General features: G+C 40.7%; 1 protein-coding gene across 1 annotated transcript in view; it reads left to right on the forward strand.

Moving 5' to 3' along the window:
• The window catches only part of DOCK9 (dedicator of cytokinesis 9), a 285,969-nt gene that overhangs the window by 180,992 nt on the left and 92,125 nt on the right, over window positions 1–12,852 (forward strand). Inside the window, exons 9-14 of the mRNA XM_019663653.1 lie at window positions 4,757–4,831; window positions 6,140–6,280; window positions 6,591–6,794; window positions 7,184–7,306; window positions 11,410–11,492; window positions 12,106–12,228. Of these exons, the coding sequence (XP_019519198.1) occupies window positions 4,757–4,831; window positions 6,140–6,280; window positions 6,591–6,794; window positions 7,184–7,306; window positions 11,410–11,492; window positions 12,106–12,228 (749 nt within the window). The remainder of the gene's footprint in view (window positions 1–4,756; window positions 4,832–6,139; window positions 6,281–6,590; window positions 6,795–7,183; window positions 7,307–11,409; window positions 11,493–12,105; window positions 12,229–12,852) is intronic.

Here is a 12,852-nt window from a genome sequence, read left to right on the forward strand (position 1 = left end):
AAAAAAAAAAAAGTTTATATTCTGACCTCAAAGGATTAAATGAGCCAACACAATATAATTCGGATAACTCATTTTCAAAATAAGATGATGTTAGCCATAGTCTTTGGCCTTTGATTGTTTTGCCTGCTCAGAGATTAACTTAAGACACAGAGTCGACTTGACGTCTACAGCAGTCTATCTGGAAACTCTGAAATGTTTGGACCATAATTACCTCTTAAGAGAGAAAACATTGTGAGGGTGTGTCATTAGTCATTAAACATAGGTTTTACAGGAGTGGGAGGAATAGCCTTTGTTTTAGAAGAAGCACTTTCTTCTTTGACTTTTAAGCAAGTGTCAGTGTTTACAGAGGACGGTTCTGTGCATTTTCTTCATTTTCCTCTATACTGAACCCAAAGTATTAGAGGGGCTGTGAGTTGGACGGCAGCAACAGGGTTTGGGGAAAAGCTAGTCCAGTTCTTCCTACCTCCATAGTATGAACTGACCACGCATTATTTTAAGAGCAGAGGTGGCTCTGTCACTTTGAGAAATGCTGGGTGGCACAGTCTGTGGGACAATATTTTTTTACAGCTACATTTTATATAGGCATTTCAATTGTGAGGGTACATATTACAGGAACGTTTTTTGTCTGTACTAAAATTTAAATAACAATAAATGTGCTTGCTGTAATAAGTAAAAATATCGAAAGCTGTATAAATAAAAGTTAATCTCCCCCTTTATCCTCATATTGCTGCATTCCTGAGAGCACTGATGTTATTAACCTGCTGAAATTCCTCTTTCACCAAACTAATTGCTCATAGAAACATGTACACACACGTGTAGTGTTTTCGTGGTTTTTTTAATATGCTCATGATATATACATTACTCTAAGTTGTTCTATAACTTAAAAATATGTCATAGGTGTCCCTCTGAGCCATAAAGGACCTAGTTTACTCATTTTCATAGCTGCATAATATTCCAAATGTGAGTGTTGCACAGTTTATTCAACCATCTCCCTATTTATAAATGTTTAGATTATTTTTTATTTTTAGTCTCTACAGGCAGTGCAAAATAAACATAACATATTTATAAGCTTAAATACATGTGCTCTTATTTCAGTGGCAGAAACTCCCCAAAGTTTCTGGGTCACAGGTTATTGTGTTTTTAATTCTTTAATTATCAACAGGTTAATTTCCTACTAGGTTGTAACAATTCCCATTCCCATTTTTATGCATCTGCACCAAACGAGTGCAAACGAGTGAAAGATGGTATTTTGCTGCTTTATTTTGTATTTTGCAGCTTAGTAGAGATATTTTTCATATACGTTATTTGCCATATGGTGTTTTTCTTCTCTGACTTGCCTGTTCATATTCTTTTTTTTTTTTTTAAAGATTTTTATTGGGGAATTGGGGGGATGGGAACAGTGCTGGGGAATTGGGGGAAGGGGAACAGACATGTTGCTGTTGTTTTGTTCTTCAGTCTAGTTGTGGAGGACGTTGCTTCACTGGCCCAGTTTGGCACCATCATTGCGCTCTTCCCAGGTGAGGCAGATCAGTCGCCAGCTTCTGGACGGCCACTCACTGCGGCTGCTGGCCGCTCACGCTGGCTGCTGGCTACACACGGTAGCCCATGGCAACCCACTGCCACAGGAACTGCAGCCTACGCCGTCGCCGGCGACTCACGGCAGCCCATCTCCAGGTTGAGCTGTTGTTCAGCATCTTAGCTGTGGAGGGCAGTGTCACTGGCCCTCATATGTGGGATCCGAACCGGGGCCCTCTGGCATCCCAAGCCAGTTTTTAACCATCGCGCCACTCGGTTGGCCCAACCTGTTCATATTCTTAAACTATTTTTTTTTCTTGTCTAATAGTTAAGGAGTCTGGGCTTTAAAACCAAACAGCCTCAGAAGCCGGGCTTCCATGGAACGTTGTGAGTTCTTGGACAAAGTACCCCTTGTGCCTCAGTGTCTTCTTAGCACCAGCGTCCACAAAGTTTAAATGTGCACTTAGGGATGATACTTAGCAGAGAGATTTGGTTGTTATCAATAGATATTCATTTTTATCATTATGATGCTTTCAGATATTTGTTATTCAGATATTTGTATAGCCTCATGTTCTTACTGTCCAGGTTCTACTTGCTAATTCCTTCAAACATTATCCATCAGGCATCCCCTTTGTTTAATGTATCCTAGGCCTTGGGAGGGATGGGAGGAATTTTAAGAAGCTGAGTTTGCTTTTTATCTATCTTATAGCAGAGCTGTCAATGTACGTAAGGTAGAGAACAAGCTTTTAGGTTATTTTTACATCTAAAGTCATCCCTTTTGTCTCCTTAAGTGGCTTCGCCAGTGAAGAATCTATCTATTAGATATTAGTGGCAACATCAGGATGCTTTGAGTTTATTTTGGCTGGTTGTTTGTTTTTTCTTTTAATGTGTCTGCATCCCTGTTTGTCCTCTAATTATATGGAGCTCATAGCAGTCATTCTTGCTGTATTCATTGCTCATCTCCTAGCACAGTCAGCTTAAGACAGCAAGCATCTTTTAGAAAGGCCCCAGGAATTGCATCTATGTTAAGCAGCCGTTGCTGCACTCCCATGTCTGAGATCAGAGTATTCACCTTTGTTGAAGGACTCAAGCAGAAATTCAGGAGCAGATGCATTACTGTTGCTGGTGGCTCACAGCACTTCGTACTGATGTTTCTGTTAGGAAATGTCATGGGGTGTATATAAAGTAAAACAAACTCTATGGGTTCAGTTAAGTAGGTTCTGCATGTATATGTTCTGGCTCTTTTGATGTGAAAAATGAGGAAAGGTGCTAGGCAAGATGGCATTATAAAGTGGTCCCATCCCCCATATACAGCGAGCCTGCCTCAGCCATGGGCACCTGTTTTCCTGTCGGCATGACCAGGCAGTTTGTAGGAATGCCCCTTAACCTCCAGAAGCCTGAAAGCCCTCCGAATGAGCATCAAGATAAACTCTGTTGTGGCAAGAGACTTGAGCCATCATCTTGTTCAACATTTTTATTTAGATATGAAAACGGAGTCCAGGGAGGCTAACTGGCGTGCTCAAGTTCATACTGCTAGTTAACGACTGAACTACAACTAGAATCTGGTTTCTTAATTAGTATTCTGGTGGTCATTTCATTTTGATAGACATAGACAGTTGGTTAAATACAAAAAAATGTATACACATTTTAAAAAAGGAAAAAAATGTATTAAAATGGTAATAATATATACTGATAACAAAAGGTGAATGCCAAGTCATGTGTATACATTTTTTTTTGGCACCCCCGGTATAGTCGGGATAGGGTTTGCGTCATTGCTAAGCACCTATTAAAACAACTGTATGCCTGAGAAAATTAAGGTGATGCTCAATTTCTTGTTATTCGTGATTAGAAATGGAATAATAGACCTTGTTTAGCCACCAGCAGAGTACAAGACCCCCTCTCCACTGACCCGTCACGTGGTGAGCTGTGACTTTGTGGAAAGGAGCAGCTGGATGAGAGAGGTATTCTATTCTGACTTTATAGATTTAACCATGAAGATTAAGAGTAACAAGAATAGGATATAGATTTAGAGGCACCGGGCATGAGAAGTAATGTGGTTGGCGATGACTTCTAACTTGTGAGTCTCTTAGAAGCTTCTTTCTGTTCCCAAACCCCACTCTTCCAGGCCCCACCTCTGCCACCATATGTCTGTTTCCCTCAATGGCTTCTCTTCTCCAGATGTGTAAGTCCAGCCTTCCTCCCTACCTTGTGCCCAAATTCCATCTCCAGCTGTCTCCTGGATGTTTCCAGTTGGAAATCCCACACGAATCTCCAAACTCCACTTGATCACCTTCTCCACAAACCTGCTCTTCCCCTGAAGTATCTATCTCAGTTACCGGAGTGCGCAATAAGCAGGCTACCAAAGCTAGGAATGGGGGATTTGTTATGGGCCCTGCTTGCTGTGAAACTGGGAGGAAACCCATGTTTGTGTCCCTAGTGCCAGACACATCATAGGTGCTTAATAAATATTTATTGACTGAATCAGCAATGCCTCCTCTTGTCTGCCCTAAACTCCTATGATTATCCTTCAAGATCTGGCATAGCTTTCTCTATCCCACCATTCAAAACATATTCCTTTCTTTCCCTTTGCTTGTACGTTCAGTCTTAGGTAGACCCCAAATCCTTTCTACTGTGGGCTCATTTCCACATTCAGTGTCTGATCTGTGCTGTGCATTCTTTTCATTCAGCCTGAAATGTTCATGTTTTCTTTTCGCTATCTCAATTCCACCCCTTTATTCAAAGCCTTTCTCCTATTCTGTTAACTTATGAAGCCTTTCTGTGTGTGTGTGTGTGTGTGTGTGTGTGTGTGTGTGTGTATATATAAATATATATTAAATTTATTGAGTTGACAGTGGTTGGTAAAATTACACAGGTTTCAAGTGTACAATTCTATAATATATCATCTATATAAGCCTTTCTTGATAGGAATGCTTAATTATTCTGTTTTGTTTTCTTTGTACTGTTTTTGACTTTTCAGTTGATTGTCAGCTTCATAAGGGCAGGGATCGTGTATTAACCTCTTTTTTTTCCCCACAGCACTCTCACTGTGTGCCGTATACTTGACAGCCTGTCATTGTTGGTTTCAGCTGACCCTCCAAGATGAGGGCAGAGCTGTCTGGCAGCCTGGCTCTTTCGGCTGGGACAGTTTGCAAACATATTTGGATACCCCTGTAAGAAAAAGCTTTTGGTTGTTTTTTTTTTTAATATATACAATTTTATTTTTTGTTTATTTTGTTTTCAGAGTACCAGAGAAGCAGAAATCAAACTGAAAAGTGAAAGCAGAGTTAAACTTTTTTACTTGGACCCAGATGCCCAGGTAGGAACTATTTTAATGTTTAAAATTTAAAACTAAGTTGGGGAAAGAAAACTTTTGACAGATTATTTGTTTATTTGCTTATTTGTTTGCTTGTTTATTTTGGGTTGACAAGTCCCATAACAATATAGAAAATTCAGGGGGAAGGGGAAAAATCAAAGCAACCTATAGTCTCATTACCATAGCACCACCATTGTGAATATTTGATATTCAATAGATTGGTAAAAATTGAGAGAGATTTATCCAAAAACATTTTCAAGTCCCCAAAGAACATATAACATACCCCATAAAATAAGTATCAAAAATAACAAGCATTGCTGCAGATGCCCAGTAAATAGTGATAGTTCCTGATAGTTCCGGACTAGCCCAAGCTCAGGCCCCAGTACAAAGGTTTGCAGTGCATGCGATCAGCATCTAGGTCCCAACAAAACCCAAACCAAGTGGCGTGGCAGGGACCGCCAGGGCGGCCCACAAATAGGGCTGCTCTGAGGGGATGCCGGCTCTGCTCTTTTCCCTTCTGTCTTTTTGAAATCCTCTTCATTTGTGGTCTTTTCCCCCATTTAACTTTAATAATAAATATTTTTCTAATGCTTCTTCATAGGCTTCATAACCATATATTTAGTTTTTGGTTTTTGAAAATTTCTTATTTGTTGTAATAAACTATGCATAACATAAAATTTACCATTTTAACCCTTTTTAAGGGTGCAATTCAGTGGCATTAAGTACATTCACAATGTTGTGTAACCATCACCACCATCCATTTCCAGAACTTTTTCATCTTCCCAAACAGAAACTGCTTCTCCATTAAACAATAACTTTCCTACTCCTCCTTTTTATCATCCCTAGTAACCTCTATTCTACTTCCTGTCTTTATGAATTTGCCTATTCTAGAAACTTTACATATGTGAAATCACCCAATTATTTGTCTTATGGGGTCTGGCTTATTCCACTTACCATAATGTTTTCAAGGTCCATCCATGCTGTAGCATGTGCCAGAATTGTGTTCCTTTTCGTGGCTGAGTAATATTCCATGGTTTGTATACACAATATTTTGTTTATCCGTTCATCTGTTGATGCACACTGCGTTGGTCATAACCATAACTTTTAAGCCCTGCATGATAATCCATTAAGTAGATGTATCGTCATTGTTTGATCGTTATTATAAACTACATAAACTTATAAAATAGGAACACTATTTTAATGAGTATTTATGGTTTTTCCATATTTTAGGCAGTTTTCTTAGGATGTATTTATTATGGGACTCTTTTAATATGAGCATAATGTACTTATACATTTGCATTTCTTTCAAAGAAGCTTGACTTCTCATCAGCTGAGCCAGAAGTGAAGCCATTTGAAGAGAAGTTTGGAAAAAGAATTCTTGTCAAGTGCAATGATTTATCGTTCAATTTACAATGCTGTGTTGCCGAAAATGAAGAAGGACCTACTACAAATGTAATTTTTCTTAAAGATGTTTTAAAAATATTCAAAGATTTCAGATGTGCCCATTGCAGTGCAGCCTGGACATGAAATCCTAGCCCTGGTATCAAGGAAATACAATGTTTAGATCAGGATGTGGAGAGTTGTTTAGCCTTCAGGGACAAGATGTTTGTGACAAAGGATAGGGAATCAAGGCTCTTTCTCTTTAGCAGTAATGTACATCGGTCATAAATAGATCTAGTAATTTCTTCTTTGATAGCAGCATTCTCCTTTTCCCCCAAAATTTGAGCCATAGTGATGGTCTGAATTGTTTTCTTTTGTTCAGGTAGAGCCTTTCTTTGTTACTCTATCCCTGTTTGACATCAAGTACAACCGAAAGATTTCTGCCGATTTCCATGTGGACCTGAACCATTTCTCAGTGCGGCAGATGCTGGCCCCCACGTCCCCAGCTCTGATGAACGGCGGCAGGCAGAGCTTACCTGCCCTTCAGGACATCCTTCATGAAGCCGCCATGCAGTATCCGAAGCAGGTAGGGGTCATGAGCCCAGCAGCCAGGCTACTAACACTTACCTTGCACATGCTATGCAAATACATACTTTAACACACAGTGGGATAAGTGAGGCTGTTGATTATGTAGACAGCATATCTAATTAAACAGTAAAACCAAACAGATAGAAGAAGTGATTTTTGATTTCTCATTTCTTTTTCCTAAACTTTCTGCTAGTTGCCTCCCCCCCCTCAAATAGCCTCTTGGAGCAGATGATGAACTATTGATCAGTTAACCAGTTTGGCACTGGGTGCTTCTTAGTAGCTCCACTGTTTTACTGTTCTTTGCTGCTTTAGAACCTTTAATGTTCATAGGATGTGTTTAACGTGGCTGTGAATTCTCCTCATTGAAGAAAATTGTTTGTCTCCTAGGGAATATTTTCAGTCACATGTCCTCACCCAGACATATTTCTTGTGGCTAGAATTGAAAAAGTCCTTCAGGGAAGCATCACCCACGGTGCTGAGCCATACATGAAAAGTTCAGACTCTTCTAAGGTATGGATGACTTTTATGCTTTGTGATGATAAATAGCAATGGGGGACAGGGTGGGGAAGGACGGGGATGCTCTCTGTTGAAATAGAAATGCTTAAAGAAATCAAAGTTAAACCATATTTATATTTCAAAAGATGTAGACTACTGTATCCTAGATTTACTCTTCTATTTAACCTATGTATCTAATTTCAATGAAAAGTGGCCCTGTAAATAAAATGCTTCATTTGGCTAGACTATCCTGATATATTACGAAATAATTTACAAAGGAGTTACCGGTTTAATGGTAAACTGTCATTACAAAGTGCGTATATTATATTCAGATACACTTCATCCCCTTGTTGATGTGTCTCTTGGGATCTGGAAGTATATTTGGGTCCATTAATACTTAAATAGGAGACAGAAAACCAGACAGCCTGGGAGATGGTCTGGCTCAGATGTCCTGGCCAGTAGTGGTGGTGGTTCAAGTCTGTGAGTGTTTTGTCAGATGGGGCAGAGTGCTGGTGGCAGAGGTGGAGTGACCATAGGTAAAAGAGGGAAAGAAACATACATGACTTATGTTTGGTGTATGTGCAAAGGAGGGTTCGTCACCTGGGGAGTGTGTAGGTGTGGACATACCATACAATTATTGAATATTAAAAGTTATCTAGTCCAAGACCTCCTTTCACACTTTAGAAAATTGAGGCTTACAGAGGCTTAGTCATCTGCTCAATGTCCCCCCAGCTAGAATGACCAAAGGGCACTTGACTGTCACTTTCTACCACATTGAGCTACCTGGTTAGAGGAAGCTGTTGAGTGCTGTCCTGGTAGTTTTACAGTATTTTTAGTTAAAAAAAGATTTTTTTAAAGTGGTCATTTGAGAGATGGCTCTGATAACATTGACCAAGGACTGGTAAGCAAAGGAGGGGGCCCTCAAAGGCTCTAATGGAGGTTCACTGAGCTGATCCAGAGCTTCTTTCTCTCCGTGGCCACCTATACATCACAGGTGTGTCCACCAAGACACAGGCCAGCCCTTAAAGAACAGATTCTAGGAGTCAGACTCATGGGTGCTGAACACCTAACTAGCTTGGATAATTCGGACAACTCATGTCACCTCTCTGAGCCCCAGATGTCCCACCTATAGTTGAAGGATGATGTTATTACTTGCCCCTACCTTCCCCTCAGGGACAGTGCTAGGATCAAACAGATAATGTACAAGACAGTGCTAATATGAACACCGCAAATCACTGAGACATGTAGGACATTGTTATCAGTTATTACAGCCCCTGTCAAGGAAAAGCCCATTTACTCAGGCACATTGTTTTAAACAGTATGCCTTTCTGGCTGATAAAAGCTGAGTCAAGTTTGGTCTCTGGAGACAAGCTGTTTTATTTTTTAAATCAAGTCTGTAAAACCTTGGATGAGAAGCCATTTTAGCTCTTTGATGTTTTGATTAATAATCAATGAAGGCCCAAAATAGATTTACTCCCCGACTGTGTATGCATGACATTTCGAAGGCCAGGACACATCAACTTTGCTACTTCCGCCTGCCACACGCAGGGTTTGAAAGGTGGCAGCTCGTGCTGGTGCAGAATCGTGTGTTTCTTTGGGGTAGACGCTATACTCCACACTTTGTGTCCATTAAGCATCTGCTGATATCTGCTCTTTCTTCATCACTTATGGGATGTAAAGCTCAGCCACGTACATGTTATTCCACCTACTCACACCGCCAAAGCAGTAAATTAAAGCAGAGATTAAGACTCAACCATCTCACGCACATCAGACTAGAAGGTTTGGTTAGGATGTTACAGAGGATGATTGTTTTCTGTGCATCAAAATTGTCTCATCTTGTTTTCCAAGATGCTCTAGAACATCATTTGGAGTAAAGTTTTGTTTTAGAGGAAATTTTCATGAAAAGTATCTTTAGGTGTCTCCCAGGAATAGAGTTTTTTAAAAATGAAAGAAAGGAAAAAAAATAAAAACCCTAAAAGGCAAACATGAGTTTTCACTCTTTCACATACATTATGTTCCATTTGTACCCTTGGAAAGTCTGAGAGCTCAGACCTCGTCCACTGCAGGGAAGAGTGAAACTTATTTGAAGACTTGGGTTTTAGCTTTACTTGATATGAAAATACTGTGTTTTACTCCACAACATAGTGACTATTGTTAGAAGCTAAAAATAATAGTTTCTACCAAAACTGCCACTCCAGGAAGGTAGGCCATTTTACCCTGTGACTGCAAACCCTCAAGTCCCCACATGAACGTAACCCAGTGGAAGAAGGGAGGGAGGGACTATATGGGCTCCCGACATCTATTTCAATCCAGACATGTTTTCCCTTTCACTCAAGAAGGCAGCAATTCCCACAGCGTAATTATGGAAGAATCATACTATTTTGTAACTGGAGGGGATCATGGAAAGTGTATGCCAAGCCCTGTGTTTTTAAGGTTGGGAAAGTGGAACCCAAAGAGGTGTAATGACTTATAGGTTCATGCAGCTGGTTTCAATTTGACTTAGAGACAGGTGGCTCTATTGTTCTACTTCTGAGCCTCCTAGATGAGCGCTCTAAAACCTGGTGCACACAGATCACAAGAGGTCTTTTTATTTATTTATTATTATTATTTTTTAATTTTTTTATTATTATTTTTTTGTAGAGGGTAGTGTCACTGGCCCTCACATGTGGCATCCGAACCGGGGCCCCCTGGCGTCCCAAGCCAGCCCCCAACCACCGCACCACTCGGCCGGCCCCACAAGAGGTCTTTTTAGATGTGGGTTCTGACCCAGGAGGCCGGGGGCGGGGCCTGAGACTCTGCATTCCTGACAAGTTACTTGTTCATAGGCACTAGATCAATTGTCCCCAAATTGGTTCAACTTTGATGTCCTTAAATAATGTAAAACACCCTTCAACACATCGCCCTGACTCTGAATCAATCAAACTTTGCATTGGTAACAAGGCAGTATCCCAGTACAAGCAAATTTGGGGAAATTAAGTGCCATCTGCTTTAGCAATAGGGGTATAGCTGATTAACAAACCTGCCATGCGTACATGTTAGGCCCAAAGCAAATCTTCCTCACTGTGCACTATAGCGATAATAAGTCAGCCCATAACAAGCCCAAATTGATCATTAGGAAGTGACAATAGCAGTCATTTATACTTAGAAAGCAAGATTATAGCAATTGAAAGCCCTGGCTAACTTAAGTCAACACCTATAATGTCTTTTTTTTAAAGATTTTATTGGGGAATTGGGGGAGGGGAACAGACAAGTTGCTATCGTTTTGTTCTTCAGTCTAGTTGTGGAGGATGTCGCTTCACTGGCCCATGCTGGTATTATCAGTTCGCTCTTCCTGGGTGAGGCAGATCGGTCTCCAGCCACTGGACCACCACTCATGATGGCTCTTGGCAGCTCAGGCCGGCTGCTGGCTGCTCACGGTAGCCCACTGCAGCTCGACTGCAGTCTACGCCATCGCCGGTGACTCCTGGCAGCCCAACTCCAGGTCGAGCTGTTGTTCACCATCTTAGCTGTAGAGAATGCAGCATCACTGGCCCACATGTGGGATCCGAACCGGGTCCCTGCTGCACAAACCGGGTCTCAAGCCAACTCTTAACCAATGTGCCACTCGGCTGGCCCAACAACTATAATGTCTTAATAATGAATATTAACCCTACATTGTGGGACTCTGCACAAGCCAGTGCACATTAGAAGCTGTGGAAGCTTAGTATTCTCAAAGACTAGTAATGCAATATATTTGGGTATGAATACCAAGTATTAGTAATTATTAATAGCTCAGTGGACTTATAATAAGTAGCCCTTATTCATAAAGAACAGTGAAAGTCTATGATAAGGCATGCTCGTTGTCTGTGAAAGCAACATTTTGGATAAGAAAAGAAATGACATTTTGGAAACAGTCCTCATCCTATATTTGTTGAAGATCACTGCTAGAGAATGTATCAAACAGAATACTCTGCACTGAGTGTAAATCCAGCCGTATTCATTACAGCCAGATGCACTTTTCCATGCATCTGATACTACAGGAAGTGCTTCTTTGATCAACATGGATGATGGCTGTTTACATGCAAACTTTCCCGTCGGGGATGCAGCGTCTCGTTAACACTTATTCTCATGTCTTCAAGGTTGCTCAGAAGGTGCTGAAGAATGCCAAGCAGGCATGCCAAAGACTAGGACAGTACCGGATGCCATTTGCTTGGGCAGCAAGGTAAAAGGAACATATTTATGCCTTTGATATAGATATATGGAGATAGAGATACAGAAAGAGAGAGAGCAAGGGAGAGAGAGATAGAGATAGGCAGGCAGACTTATAGATCGACCAACCTATTCTGTTTATTGCAAAGAGGATTTAAATGTATAAAATTGAAAAATAAATAAGCCTCATATCTGAATAATCATTTATTAGAGTCACAGAAAGGAATGATGCTTCTTGGAAGGTAGCTAGGTAGAACTGGAGGATGAACAGGCATGTATGTTGCAGAGATGGCATTCCAGGTTCCAGCCACATGTCACCAGCTGAGAGCGGGGTGGCAGCCCAGAAGGGCCTGCAGATCCTCTTTATTTGTTAGCTCTACTTCTTAAGCATTTGACTGTGTGTGTTGTTCCCTAAGCACAAGCCATTTGCTGGAAATGTTTTCTATGTAAATTGAGTTAGTTTTGTTCATCCTCCTAAATATCTTCCATGTTTTTAGATAATGACATTTCTGTTGGCTACAGCCAAAGGAATAATAATTAATCTTCACATAGAAACCAGAATTAAGTTGCAGATTTATTTTGGTCTTTTGGAAACCCAGTTTAGAAATGTTGTTTGGTTATTTCAGGACGTTGTTTAAGGATACATCTGGAAACCTTGACAAAAATGCCAGATTCTCTGCTCTCTACAAACAAGACAGCAATAAGCTCTCCAATGACGACATGCTCAAGTTCCTTGCCGACTTTCGGAAGTGAGTCTCAAGGCCTTACTTATTTCCACACCTGAAAAATAGGAATTGTTTGGTGGGAGGGAGGAAGCGGGAGTAGTCTTTTCAATTGCTCCACTCAAACAGGACATGTTGAATGAACATGGAACTTGACCTCAAGTCCTTGAGAAGGAACAGAGACTTTAAAATTGAAAGAATAACCTGGTTAATTTGAATTCTGTAAAGGATGTTTTTGGTGGTCATGTGAAGTGTGGGTTGGGGGTAGAACGGAGCCTGAGGAAGGAGACAGTTGAGCAACCTTTGGTACGAGATGGGAGGGACTCAGCAAAGCCACTGAAAGTGGAAATAGGACGAAGTGGACTAATTCGAGTTATGTCAGTGAGGCCCAGTTACTAGGCCTTGGTTTCCTGATTGAGAGTTAAGGTAGAAGGAGAGAGGAAAAAATGGGTGGTAGTTTCAGATAAATAACTCCCAGTCTTCTGACGTGTGCAATGGAGTGTCTCATGGTGCTATTAACTGAATGGGTGATGAGGGGAAGGATAGTAACTTATATACGAGTAGTACTTATTGTTTATAATCATTGTTCTAACTGCTTTCCCTATATTAATGAAGGCATTAGTTTCCTAGAGCTGCCATAACAAAGTGCCA

This window comes from Hipposideros armiger, unplaced genomic scaffold, assembly GCF_001890085.2.
Source record: "Hipposideros armiger isolate ML-2016 unplaced genomic scaffold, ASM189008v1 scaffold_397, whole genome shotgun sequence".
Classification (NCBI taxonomy): domain Eukaryota; kingdom Metazoa; phylum Chordata; class Mammalia; order Chiroptera; family Hipposideridae; genus Hipposideros; species Hipposideros armiger.